Source organism: Lepus europaeus, chromosome 23 (assembly GCF_033115175.1).
Source record: "Lepus europaeus isolate LE1 chromosome 23, mLepTim1.pri, whole genome shotgun sequence".
NCBI lineage: Eukaryota > Metazoa > Chordata > Mammalia > Lagomorpha > Leporidae > Lepus > Lepus europaeus.
In genome coordinates this window covers 24,491,610-24,505,109 of record NC_084849.1, presented here as the reverse complement: position 1 = coordinate 24,505,109, position 13,500 = coordinate 24,491,610, and the positions used below count along the sequence as shown (strand labels likewise).

Sequence of the window (13,500 nt, the reverse complement as noted above, 5' to 3'; positions counted from 1 at the left end):
GGCTGGGCCAGGGTGAAGCCAGGAGCTTCATCTGGGTCTGTCATGTGGGTGCAGGGACCCAACTACTTGGGCCATCTTCTACTGCTTTCCCAGGTGCATCAGCAGGGAGCTGGATCAGAAGTGGAGCAGCTGGGACTCAAACTGGCACTCATACAGGTTGCCAGCATCGCAGGGCCGTACATTATGCTTGTACCAAGAGAAGACAGTTGATTTTTAGCATTCCTTATCTGTGCACCAGTTAGTGATAGGAAGATAGACTACTAGTTCTTTGTATATGGCCACCAGTTACAGAGGGATTTTCTTGTATGCTGCTTTAGTTATTTCCATACAGAGAATTACTAGGTACAGATGCTTTCAAATGGGGACCAGGTGGGAAGAGTGAAAACTGTCCTGTGTGTGTTAGCGCCTTCATGTCTTGGTGATGGGTGCCCACTGCAGTCGGGTGGGTCAGATCTTGCATTTAGCGGCTGCTTCAACTAAAAGTGACTGAAGAGACAGGCAGGAGAATTCAGGAGCTTGAGCGTTTTGTCCCAGATAGGCTCCTAGAGCATCAACACAGCTGCCCCTGAATCGGAATGGGAATTGGTTGTTGGGGGTTCAGTGCTCTAAAAGTAGATCCGATTTCAGCTGAGGGAAGGAGCCTCAAACACCTGCTTAGAGGAATGAAAGATAAAACCCAAGTGACTGAGGAAAGACTAATCTAAACTCAGCCTAACCTAGGTAACTATTGAAGTAAGCACACCAGGTGTTATCCCACAATACCCTTCAGTTTGCATATGAAGTCATAAATCAGTGTCTGAAAACAGTGTCTCTGATTAGTACCTCTGTGTACATTGTTTCTCATCCACCTCCACCCATTTAGGCTTAGTCATGCGTAGCTCCCCCAATAGACATGTTGGTTCAATCTAAACTCCATGTTAAATTGAATTATCAGACCATCTTCCAAATACAGAAAACCGTACGGTATAAAGCTGCCCACTTGTTTTTGTTGGGGAATTAAATGACTCTTGCGGGATTGCCCATTAAAATCGTGCATTCAGTCTGAGTCCCAGAGCTGACATAAAGCACTTCAGACTGTCACACCCGGGAAGCTGCTGTGGGCTTGACAGCGTCATCTAGTGGCAGGGACACAGGGTTGTGCAGAAGTGCAGGGTGGGTGTGTAGAAGTTCTGCTTCAGTGAGATGACAATAGGTTGGAGAGTTTGAATTTTGTCCCATGAGACCCATTTTAAAACAACTTGCTTAAAAATATCCTAAATTTCCTGAAAGATGAAACTCTGAAATACAACAGTGTGACCAAACTTCTGTGTTAATTAGGTTTTCTGTTTCTGTTTTTCTGTTTTTAAGATTGATTTATTTGAAAAGCAGAGAAAAATCTTCCATCTCCTGGTTTACTCCCCAGATGGTTGCAATGGCCAGGGCTGAGCTGGGAGCCAGGAGCTCCATCGGGATCTCCCACGTGGCAGGGACCCAAGCACTTGGGCCACCTGCTACTGCTTTCACAGATGCATCAGCAGGGAGCTGGATCCATAGTGGAGCAGCCAGGACTCAAACCAGCACTCAGACGGGATGCTGGCATCAAAGGTGGCAGCTTAACCCCCTGTGCCACAGTGCCAGCCCCTAGGTTTTTTCCTTAAAAAAAATGGAATGATTTGAGAGGCAGAGAATTCCTGTTTGGCAGTTCACTGCATAAGTGCCTGCAGTGACTGGGGCTAGGCAGAATCTGAATCCAGGTCTCCAAGAACTCAGCTCCTTGAGCCATCACAGATGCTTCCCAGGGTCTGCGTTAGCAGGAAGCCGGAGTCAGGAGCTGGTATCGCACCCAGGCCCTCTGACACAGGCTGTGAGCTCTTAACCACTTGACCAAACCCCACCTGCTTACTGCTTAGTCCCCATATGTGGTGAATAATTCCTATTAGAGTAGTAAGGGTTCTCTCAAAAATTTAAAATCCAAGTTATGAAAATATTTTGAGGCTTTTACTGAGTGTGCTTCGGTTTCACTGTTTTTTCTCATCCTTAGGTCTCCGTGTTAGGAACAGTGGGGTGGAGGTTAGTGCAGGGAGGGTCTCTGAGCAGACTTTCCATGTCCACTCCGTCCCAGATCTCTGGACCCGGGTGATGACAGAGTAGAACAGTTGGTCTCAGTCTTCTGTGACGTGAACATCATTCTGCTCTTAAATGTCAGCTCCTTACGGAGTGTTTTATGCTTTCTTGTGGTCCCCAGTTAATCCATAACATGTGTTAAGGTTAAAACCAGTTTTCCTTTGACTTTTTTAGCGAAACCTTGACAGCCATTTGATGTCCCCTGCTGAGATCCCAGGCCAGCCTGCCCCTAAGAACATCCTGCAGGTACTTTCCGATCTTACGCTGAGGCCTGGGCGTCCTGGACAGTCGTATCCGAACTGGCTTTGTGTAGCCACGCAGCCCTGGGCCGCACAGCATGAGCCCTGTTGCCTGGCAGTCAAGGGTGTGACCTTGCTGCCTGACCTAGCTCTGTATTGCTGTCACTCTCAGGGAGGAAGTGGGCTGGCAAAAAGAGATGGCAGAGTAAGCCCTTGATTTCCGGTTGGCAAGTTCTGTGGAACTTGGAGGTGTCCGAGCTGTGTCGACAGCACTAATGTACGGAGATGCTGCCAGCTGAGCATTCAGAAATGTGGTGCATGTACACCTGCCGAGTCCTGCAGTGGAGCATGAGGGACCCATCACGTGCCTTCCAAACGCTGATCCGTGCCCGGAGGTTATTCACAGGGGTCTGACGTCTCTGCCTCTAGGAACTTCTGGGTCAGCCCGTTCAGAGACCTGCGTCTTCCAATCTTCTGAGTGGCCTCATGGGAAGCTTGGAGCCTACGACATCGATCCTGGGCCAGAGGGCACCGTCTCCCCCCTTGTCACAGGTGTTTCAAACTCGAGCAGCCTCAGCAGACTACCTTCGGCCAAGAATACCGTCACCGATTGGTGAGTGTCCTGACCTGACCGGCGCCCTAGCTGTCTTCCATGCACATCCTTAAGAGCTAAGAAGTGTATTTGTTAGCTCCTCTGGGGTGGGGAGAGGGGGTGGGCGTGGTTACCCAGCTGCCTTCTAGGTGAGTATGCTCATGTTTCTTTTTTTCCCTTATCATTAATCTAGTGGATTGCAGGTCTTCTGTCGGCTTCCTTATTTAGAGAGAGTCCAGAAGAGTGAACGAGCCTCTTGACCCAGACGGCAGAGAGGGGCCACGCTCTCCAGGCTGCTGGAGTTGCTGTCGGTTGTGAGGCTGTGACTGAAGCAGCACCTGCGGAGAGCTGGCCCAGCAGCGTGTGCCGGGATCTTGGGTGTCTGTGGTCCTGGGGGACCGCTGTGGGCTGCTGGCCGGTGTAGCCCTGCACAGGGCCACAGAGTCGTCTGCCCACAGAGAGATGCCATGAAAAGGATGTGGCCTTCAGAGCGCTGGGCTCTGCTGGGGTGCCTGCTGGCTTAGTAACAGTGGGCCATGTTGCTGCGCAGGAAGGTTCTCTCCCAGGTCAAGGGCGTGGCCCTGAAAGGGACAGAGCTGACAGCGTAGTGAGGAAGGTGGCTGTGCCAGAAATTCATGCCTTTAAATGCTCTGATGGACACCCCCAGCCCACTGTGGGGCACAGAGGAAGTGGGCTACTGTCTGCCCGGAGTCGGTGCTTCCTGAGGAAGAGCAGCTTGGGTTCGGGACAGTGCCTCTGCCTCGCGGCGTGTGCCACCCTGACACTGTGCCCTCACTGTCCCAACAGCTTTCACGCCGGGACCACAGCCGCTGCTCGGAGACCCATTCCAAGGCACACGCAAGCCCACGAGCCCGGTCTCGGCCCAGGTCAGCCTGTGCTTTCCCACCTCACACCCAGTCTCCTTGCTCTGCACCCTGCCTCTGCCGAGGGGTGAGGCCTGAATGGATCGAGCCGCGGGGCTCACAGAGGTTCCCAGCAGCGGAACCGCCTGGCCTTGGGACTGCTGAGTAAAGAAAAGGAGACTTGAGTTGTGTCGCGGGCGGCAGCCGCGGTCGGGCAGCCTGCAGGACGGAGCTGGTGGTGGGAGGGAAGGCGAGAGCGGGACGAGGAGCCGTGTAGGCAGAGCCCTGACTCGTGCTCCGCTGCCCTTGGTCCACAGATGAGCCAGCTGGAGTTGCAGCAGACTGCCCTGGAGGGGCTGGCCCTGCCTCACGACCTTGCAGTGCAGGCTGCAAGCTTCTACCAGCCTGGTCTTGGCAAACCACAGGTGGACAGAGCCAGAGATGGATTCAGAAACAGGTAAGTGATCCTGCTCACGGGAGTCCAGTTTGCTGAGGTGAGCACGTCAGTCCCCACGGTGTAGCTGCTGCGCATGCTGGTGGCCCTGCCCAGCGCAGTGGGGACTCCGTCCCACTGTCCGGTCCTGCCAGCCAAGGAAGTCAGACAGCTGGGTTCTGCAGGGGGCATAGGGCGTTCATCCTGGGTGGCTTTCCTGTGTGCTCTTTATACTTTTCTCCAAATTCCATTCTGCTGGTTAGTCGTGTGGAAGGCAGCTTGCCGCCTACCTACTTTGCCTTACAGCATTGTTAACAGTAAATGTATTTTAAATATTAAAGTGTTCCTGCCAGTTAAAGGATTTCTTTTTTTTTTTTTGACAGAGTGGATAAAGACAGAGAGAAAGGTCTTCCTTTTTGCCGTTGGTTCACCCTCCAATGGCCGCCGTGGCTGGCACGCTGCGGCCCGCGCACCACACTGATCCGATGGCAGGAGCCAGGTGCTTCTCCTGGTCTCCCATGGGGTGCAGGGCCCAAGGACCTGGGCCATCCTCCACTGCACTCCCTGGCCACAGCAGAGAGCTGGCCTGGAAGAGGGGCAACCGGGACAGAATCCGGCGCCCCAACCAGGACTAGAACCCGGTGTGCCAGCGCCGCAAGGCGGAGGATTAGCCTGCTGAGCCACGGCGCCGGCCTCAAACATGAAATTTTTTATTTTATTTCATTAGCCCTGTAAGGTAGATGGTAGTAAATAACTGCATTTTACAAATACAAAAACTTAATTTTGAATAAAAAATTCATAGAAAATGTAATTAAAAGATAAGTTCATTTGGGTGCAAAATAGTATTGAGTCCATGCACAAAATGCTTATTTGGGATACTCATTTTCCATGAAGTGTTTTAGGATTTCATGTGTATACTTTTCCACTTTTGCAGCATTAAAAATAAACTTTTAATTAGCTGTCCATGAATTTTTAAGATGTACTTACTTATTTCAAAAGAAGAATGACACGAAGAGGAGAAGAGACAGAGAGCTCTTGCATCTGCTGGTTCACTCCCCAGATGCCCTCAAGAGCCAGGGCTGGGCCAGGCCAGAGCCAGGAGCCGGGAGCTCCATCTCCCATGTGAATGATAGGAACCCAAGTACGTGGGCACATTAGCAGGAAGCTCGATTAGAAGTGGGGAGTAGCCAGGACTCGAGCCCACACTCCCATATGGGATGTAGGGTGCAGGCCTCCCAAGGGAGAACTTCGCCAGCACTCCCCCCATCTTTGAATTTTTTTTAACTACCTTTGTAGTTTTTATTTTCTGCTTATCTCCCTGCCTTCTCTGCCTTGAATACAAGAACTCGGGGCGATTTCTGTTCTGTTGCTGTTCACTGCTATCACCCCCACCCCCTAGAATACTGTCTAGCACGTAGTAGGTGCTCAGGTGTGTTTACACTCACCTGCGACTCCTAGACAAGCAGTTGGCCTCTGTGGCTGGGAAGGCGCTGAGCCGACTGCTCACACTGTCTGTCGGTGCCACGGCAGTGGGGCTTACCTGGTACTAGCTGGAGAAACACCGTGGCTTTAGGAGTCTCAGAATTTCAGAAACACTGATTATACTTGGGTTTCACCCTTTGTGGCACAAGGTTTGATGTAGCTGAAATTCAGCAAAACTTTCATTAGCCAGCAAACTCCCATACTTTTTTCTCCTCTCAGCCTGTTTATTTCTGTCAACATTGTTTCCTGTTTTCTTCCCACCTTAAGAACCAGTAGAGTGGCTGGGGAGAGAAGTCTGTTCTTTTACATGTATTTGGGAGGCCTCAGATCAGACTTGCCTGTGGACCAGGTGGTGGGGCGTGCCGCAGACCTGGGTCCAAAAATACCAGATACTCTTGGTTCTCTGATTTGAACCGGTTTATCATGGAGCACCAGCTCTGTGCCGGACACTTTGCTAATTAGTGTTGTTCCCTGTCCTCTAAAGCACTGCCAGACCCTAGAATGAAGACCTTGCCTAGCCTACCTCGCTGTGTAGTCGACAGAGAAGCCGTCCGCAGCCCCAGATAACTGCCACCCGGGTCCCTTACCTAGTCATCTGCCTGAACCGTTGGCTTCTCCCTGGCTATACCCAGTGTCATGGCGCTGCTTCCCCAGAGTCCCCGGACTGTCCTGTCATGTCATACCCAGCCATTTTCCCAGCATGCCTGTTGGAACCTGACCTCTGTGCCATGGTTTGCCCTAGGCTACCACCCCCCCTACCCAGTACTGACCACTCATGAAAAACAGGCCATGCCTCATTAGCCTCCGCTCTGCCCTCAGAACTTAGTGTGTGCTTCTGCATATGTTAGACACTTCGTAAATGCTTAGGGAAATTGGACAAGGGAGAGAGGAAGTCAGATCTCTAAGCAAGCCAGTCTTGAATACTGTATGGGTCTAAGGCTTGGGGTTGGAGTGACTTGGGGCTCACAGTGATAACTGTTTGTTCACAGGCAGCAGCGAGTGACCAAGTCACCAGCACCCGTGCACCGAGGGAATTCCTCTTCCCCCGCGCCTTCTGCCTCCATCACAAGCATGGTCAGTGACCTTCTGTGACTGGGAATGACTGTCAAGCTGCTCCCTCTTGGGCTGTGCCTGTGTCACCCTAGTGCATGGCCCTAAGTGCCCGTCAGTGCCTTCCACAGAAATCCTAATGTGATCCGAGGGTTCTTCAAAAAGTTTATGAAAAATAAAATCCAAAGGATAAGGGCAGGCAGCTAGCTGACTGGATTCTGACTCCAGTTAAGACATTCGCGTCCTACACTGGAGTGTCAGGATTCAGTTCCTGCCTCGGGCTCCGGGCTCCGGCTTCCTGCCAACACAGACCCTGGGAGGCAGCAAGGATGGCTCGAGATACTGGGTTCCCGCCATCCCTGTGGGAGACCTGGATCGGAGTTCCTACCTGCAGACCCAGCCCTGGCTGCCACAGGCATCTGGGGAGGAAAGCAGCAGGTGGGAACGCTCTCCTTCTCTCCAGTAAAGGAAGAAAATCTTCTTTTAAAAAACAAGTTTACTTTGGTGCAAAAACAAAAAAGGTTCAGCATGCAATGTTTCTTGCTGCACACTCGCCATGAACTTTTTGAAGACCCTCATGTACTTTGATAGCCACCTAGCTCCTAGGTCTTGTCAGCATACTGGGGAGGCCCATGTGATGAGGAAAGTGTGTGTGCCAGTGCATAGAAAGCCTGGGCCCTAGCGCACAGGGTGCTCAGCAGCTGCTGTGGGGAGGCGGGAGAAGCAAGGGGGAGGGTCCTGGGGGCAGGCACTGTGGATCACGCCAAGCAATTCCTGTTCCAGTCTCCATGTGACGGGAGTTGGCCCAGGTCTGTTAGAACAGACTGTTAGAACCCTTCACTCCCTGCAGGCCTTTTACCAGACATCTAGTCCCCGCTGGCAGAGGAAAGTTGCTGTGCGCTGCAGGACCCCACGTAGGTCTCTGTCCTCCCTTAGAAGAGGGTCTGGTCTGGTCAACACTGTCCTGCTCGTGGTGCATGTGTAACAACAACATCACATGGAAGTGAATGGTGCAGAGATGAGAACAGACGAATCCTAACAGCCAAGCAGACTCAAGGGACCCGTGAATTTTCTGGTAGCTGAGAAAAGAACAGGGGGACATTGGGAGCAGGATTCAGGTCCCGAGGTTGTGTCTGAAGCGGCCTTTCCTGATGGCAGGGGGCTGCTCCCAGCTGGCCTCCCCACCTAATCCCGGGCCTGCGTGGACAGGACCAGGAAGCTGGAGCTCTCCTTCCTGGTAAAGCTCATCTAGGTGGCTTTTTCCCGTGTCCTTTCAGAGTCAGTGTGACTTGCAGATAATGATGTTCCCTTCCCCCGCCTCCTCTCCCTCTCCTCCTTTTTGAGATAACATTTAAAGTTAGACTACAGTAAAAAGCCTTAATGCCTCACCAGATAAGTTTAACTTAAAGTGACTTGTGAGCAAGGATTAACATCCTTGGGACGCTGCCTGTTCGCCCTGCTGTTGCTTTTCCTCCTCCATCCGCAGCGCAGAATGGGAGCGCCGGCCACCAGCAGGGAAGGGTGCTTAGTGCCTGTGCTCACGCCACCTGTTCTCTCTGCAGCTCTCTCCTTCCTTCACCCCTACCTCAGTGATCCGTAAGATGTACGAGAGCAAAGAGAAGACCAAGGAGGAACCAGCAGCCGGGAAAGCCGCTGGGAGTGAGAGTAAAGAGGATGCGCAGAAGGCCAGTGAAGGTACTGCTCCAGGAAGTGCGAGCCTGGGCCAGACCCCGGCTGCTCTGGACCACGGTTCTGTCAGGGAGAGGGCTGGACCGGCTCAGGCACTTGGCTGCTCGCACGTCTTCCCACCCTGAGTGGTGTCACTGCTAGTGTCAGACCAGAAGAATGAGCTTCATTTTAGCCTTGTTGCCTGGCAAATTAATACAGTGTGCCCTGACTGGACTTCTGGAAGGTTCTCTTCAGTCTGTGGAGCTGGGTGAAGCATACAGGAGGTTCAGGCAAGCCTTCTAGAAGGGTATTAAAAAACCCTGGGGGGCCTGTCGGAGCTGCCCAGTCAGGACTGTGAAGGAAGGGGTGAGTGACAGGTTAGGGTTTACCAAGTATAGGGCATTGGTCCCAGAGATCTTGGCCGGGCTTCAGAAGGCTTCTTGGGGGAAGGAAATCTTGTTGGTCATCGTGAGGCAGTTCCAGTCTGTCATAGTTACTGTTTAAGCTTTCTGTAGTGACGGTAATTTTACACTAGATTCTTTTTTCCCTTTAGGCTAAAAAGCACATTAAACCCAAACAGATGAGACTAGCACCCAGACACTCGGGCCACAGCCGTTTGGGCAGAGCCGGACTGACAATGCCAGGCCCCTTGCTTTCCCGTCATTCCTGGGCTAGGGTGACTGATGGACATGGGCTCTCTAAGCTGTCATTTGTAATGCTTCAGCCTTGGGTTTGTCCAATTCCTCTGCTCCAGCAAGAAGTTGGGAGGACAGAGGACTAGGGATCGAGTAGTCCCAGCTCTATCGGTAGCTGCCCTTGTGACCCTGACCCGTTTGCAAGGCCAGTGATGGTCCCTGCCACAGTCCTCATCATGTACTGACGGGAACGAGCAACCATTGTGAGCTTTTTCAGGAATTGAATTTATTGGACCATTGTGAGGCCAAAGTGTTTTTGGAAGGTTTGCCAATACTGAACTTTCCTGTCTGGATCCTTACAGAAAACCTCCTGTCGTCCAACTCTCTACCCAGTGCTGATCGGGACTCCTCACCCACTACAAATCCCAAACTGACAGCGTTACAGCGGTCTTCGTGTTCCACCCCACTGTCCCAGACCACCAGCCGTAATTACACCAAAGAACAAGATTACCGCCCTAAAGCAACTGGGAGGAAAACGCCCACCTTGGCGTCCCCAGTCCCAGGAACACCTTTCCTCCGCCCTGTCCACCAAGTTCCCCTCGTTCCCCATGTCCCTCTTGTCCGGCCTGCTCACCAGCTTCACCCGGGGCTGGTTCAGAGGATGCTGGCCCAAGGAGTCCATCCACAGCATCTCCCAAACCTGCTGCAAGCTGGTGAGTGTCTGACCGGCCCTGGGTGTCAGTCAGCGTGATGAAGTGCTGTGCCACGGGAGGGGGAACTGGGACGGCTTTCTGACCGGTGGGCAGTGGGTCCACCATTTCTCTCCAGTCAAGATCGAGGTTTTCAAGAAACTTAGACTGCTGCTCAGGAGTCTCCTCTTCCTGCCCAACAGGTGTGCTTCCTCCTGGGATGGACCTGACTCATTTACAGGGCTTATCAGGCCCAATTCTGGGTCAGCCCTTTTACCCCCTGCCTGCTGCTAGTCACCCTCTCCTAAACCCTCGTCCTGGGACACCCTTGCATCTGGCAATGATGCAGCAGCAGCTACAGCGCTCAGGTAGGTGCGGCGCTAGGTCACGTGAGCTCAGGAGGATGGCTGAGTAGGCTTCAAGCATTTAGGACCAGTTTGCAGTGGAGGAAGCAAATGGGCACATTTCATTCTTTAACTTGACCTGACAAGCTGAAGGTGAGGGAGGGAGCAGAGTGGAGGAAACCAGCCTTGATGGTGTGGGGGACACAGGTATGCCTGGCTCTTAGGAGACAAGGCTGAGCCTCCTTCCGAGAGGCCAGCAGAGGGCGGCCCCAGGGTGGAGGCTGGTACTTCTGTGCTGTGGCTGCTGGCCACGGGGAGTGGTCTTGTTGCCTGAATAGCTGTGCCAGGTACTGTCTGCGTGAGTTGTTGGCATTCTGGAAAGGAGTTGTCTGAAGGTCCTAGAGTAAGTCATCTGGTGCAGACTGGGGTTTGGCCTTGTATGGACAGGGCCTGAAGGAGGCAAGAGCCCGAGAATGCCTTCCCCTCCTGCTCGGTAATGCCCTGCCTTCTCTCCACAGTTCTGCATCCTCCAGGCTCTGGTTCCCAGGCGGCAGCTGTCAGCGTTCAGACGCCCCCTCAGAACGCGCCCAGCCGCTCAGGCCTGCCCCACGTGCACTCGCAGCTGGAGCACCGCCCCAGCCAGCGGAGCAGCTCCCCCGTGGGCCTCGCCAAATGGTTTGGGTCAGACGTGCTCCAGCAGCCCCTGCCCTCCATGCCTGCCAAGGTCATCAGTGTGGACGAGTTGGAGTACCGCCAGTGAGCAGCACCCAGGCTCCCGAGGCCTGCACCCAGGGCCACACCCAGTCAGGACTCTGCTTCCTCGTCTTGGGTTGGTTTATGGGCTTTTTTTTTTTACTTTGGAGCACTTTGTGCAAAGCTGTTTTGGGGGGAAGGGGGCACGCACCCCATGTCTGCATTATGACAGAAGGATCTTAACCAATTGAGTGGGGCCTACGTGGTCTGAACACAGGAGGCACAGTGTTGTCATTCCTGGAAACAGTCTTTCTTTTTTGTAAGATATGTGAATGAAGTGTTGGTGTCTTCACCAAGAGGTGGCACCTAAGGGTTCTGAGGAAATAAATGTATAGACCCTTATGTACAGACCTGTGTATAAACAACTTTTGTATATACATATAGGATAGCTTTTTTGAACTTATACAGCTGTACATAAAAGTAGCAGATATTAGTTAAGCCTGTGTCAACAGTTTGGATTTTTTTCACTTGTACATTTGGGACTTTTTTTCTTTTGGTTGATTAAAGTTGCATATGCCCAGTGTGTGGATGAAGCCAATGCAGTGTCGTGTTTATTTCTGCCCTGGATGTCGTGGGGGAAATGATCTCTAGTTGACATTTTCCTGAAAACTCAATGAACTGAACTCTGGATTTAGGAAGAAGCAGCTATGACCAGAACAGATGAGCTGAGGCTGCACTGGCCCTAGAGGTAGCCTTGAGCTAATAACCAGGATACCTGCAGTGCGTGCACCTTTCCAAGATTAAACACACCTAGAAGCAACTGTGTTACTGGGGAGTCACGGAACAGAATATTCCCTGTGCATCCACATTGATCTTTACAGAGGAACCCTTCCCAGCCCGCAAGCCGTGTTACCTGGCTTCTCGTGCTCGACCTCGTTCCTCAGCTCTTTACGACCCTCCTTTCAGACTAGAAACTGGCGGGACAAAAATGAACAAATGTAACAGCAGGCAAAGGGCAGAGCTGTCATCAGTGACTAGTAAGGTGGAGCCGGAAGGAAGAGTGTGTTGCCAGCTGTACAGGGTTCAGCAAAGCTATTTTGCTGTACAATGGACTGCAGGAAGAGGTGAAAAGAGGTAAAAGAGGGAGGAGTTAATAATGTGACCCACCAGGAAACCTGATGGATGGTAAGGGCAGAGAGGAAATGACTTTTTAAAGATTTATTTATTTGAAAGAGTTACAGAGAAGGGAGAAGCAGAGGTAGAGAGATCTTTCATCTGGTTCTCTCCCCAAATGGCCACCACAGTCAGGACTAGGCCAGGCCAAAGCCAAGAGTTTCATCCGGGCCTCCCATGTGGATGGTCTAAGCACTTGGACCATCCTCTGCTGCTTTCCCAGGTGCGTTAGCAGGGAGCTGGTTCACAAGTGCAGCAGCTGGGACTCAAACTGGCACTCAAGTAGGGTGTGGCACTGTAGGCTGCAGCTTCACTTGCTGTGCCACAGCCCCAGAAACAATGTCTTGAACAAAAAGATGTTGCAACAGTTTTAGGATGTCTGGCAGGCATTGGATGAGTTTAGAAGCAATCAGGGCTTGAAGGACATACAGAATAATAAGGGGCTGCCTCGGCATCTCCTGTGGGTCCCAGTTTGCGTCCTGGCTGCTCTACTTCTGATCTAGCTCCCTGTTAATGCCTTGGGAAAGCAGTGGAAGACGGCCCAAGTGTTTGGACTCGTACCACAGGCCTGATCCAGCCCTAGCTATCGCAGCCATCTGAGAACCAAAGGATGCAAGATTCTCTCATACATAGTATGTTTATATGCACTCTTTCAAATATTTCCTTAAAAAACAGTTAAGTAACAGATGTAGAAAACATCCTTAAAGTGAGAGAGCTAAGAACCGCAGAGAAGCACAGGACACGTGGTAGAGTGCAGCAAGGCCTTTGGGGTTGCTACCGAGGGTCCTGAAGTAGGCTGGCAAGAGGAAGCGGAGTCCACTGACCTCTGCACACAGTCAGGAATGAAGGATTCTAGGGACAGACTCCATTTTTCGAACTGAAATGATGGAGTCGTGGCACAGCAGCTGAACTGCTTGGGATGCCTGTGTTCCACACTGGAGTCCTGGTGCAAGTCCTGGCTCCTTGTCTGACCCAGCTTCCTGTTCACTCACCGAGGAAGGCCGCAGATGATGGCCCAAACACTTGGGTACCTGCCTCCCCCCCCCCCCCATGGGAGAACCTGAATGGAATTCTGGGCTGCTGCTTCAGGCTGTCACAGCTCTGGCTGCTGGAGGTATTTGGGGAGTGAACCAGTAGACACAGCTGTCTTTCAAGATTGATTAGACATGCGGCCTCTCTTTTTCAAATAAATTTTTTCAGATTTATCTGAAAAGCAGACATTTTCCATCCACTGGTTCACTTCCCCACTTCCCAAAATGGCTGCAACAGCTGGAGCTGGGCCAATCCAAAGCTGCTTCTGGGACTCCCACATGGGTACAAGGGCCCAGAAACTTGGACCATCCTCTGCTGCTTTCCCGGGCACTTAGCAGGGATATGGATCGGAAGTGGAGCAGCCAGGACTTGAACTGGTGCCCATATGGAACGTCGGCATCTCAGTGGTGGCTTTCTTTACCTGCTACGCCACAACGCAGGCCCAAATTAAAAAAAGAAAGTATGGGCGTTTGACGCAGCAGCTGAGATGCTACTCGGGGTGCC

The 13,500-nt window shown here is 52.1% G+C and overlaps 1 protein-coding gene across 4 annotated transcripts in view; it reads left to right on the top strand.

Moving 5' to 3' along the window:
• EIF4ENIF1 (eukaryotic translation initiation factor 4E nuclear import factor 1) overlaps nt 1-11,381 on the top strand; it is a 56,398-nt gene extending 45,017 nt beyond the window's left edge. For 3 of the 4 annotated variants that reach the window (XM_062182730.1, XM_062182732.1, XM_062182731.1), the window contains exons 11-19: nt 2,278-2,349; nt 2,772-2,955; nt 3,742-3,821; nt 4,115-4,254; nt 6,702-6,786; nt 8,325-8,457; nt 9,428-9,778; nt 9,958-10,122; nt 10,617-11,381. In XM_062182730.1, coding sequence (XP_062038714.1) covers nt 2,278-2,349; nt 2,772-2,955; nt 3,742-3,821; nt 4,115-4,254; nt 6,702-6,786; nt 8,325-8,457; nt 9,428-9,778; nt 9,958-10,122; nt 10,617-10,858 — 1,452 coding nt within the window. In that variant the 3' untranslated portion in view covers nt 10,859-11,381. The remainder of the gene's footprint in view (nt 1-2,277; nt 2,350-2,771; nt 2,956-3,741; nt 3,822-4,114; nt 4,255-6,701; nt 6,787-8,324; nt 8,458-9,427; nt 9,779-9,957; nt 10,123-10,616) is intronic. The other variant, XM_062182734.1, reaches the window with a different exon arrangement.
• Nucleotides 11,382-13,500: the final 2,119 nt, after the last annotated feature.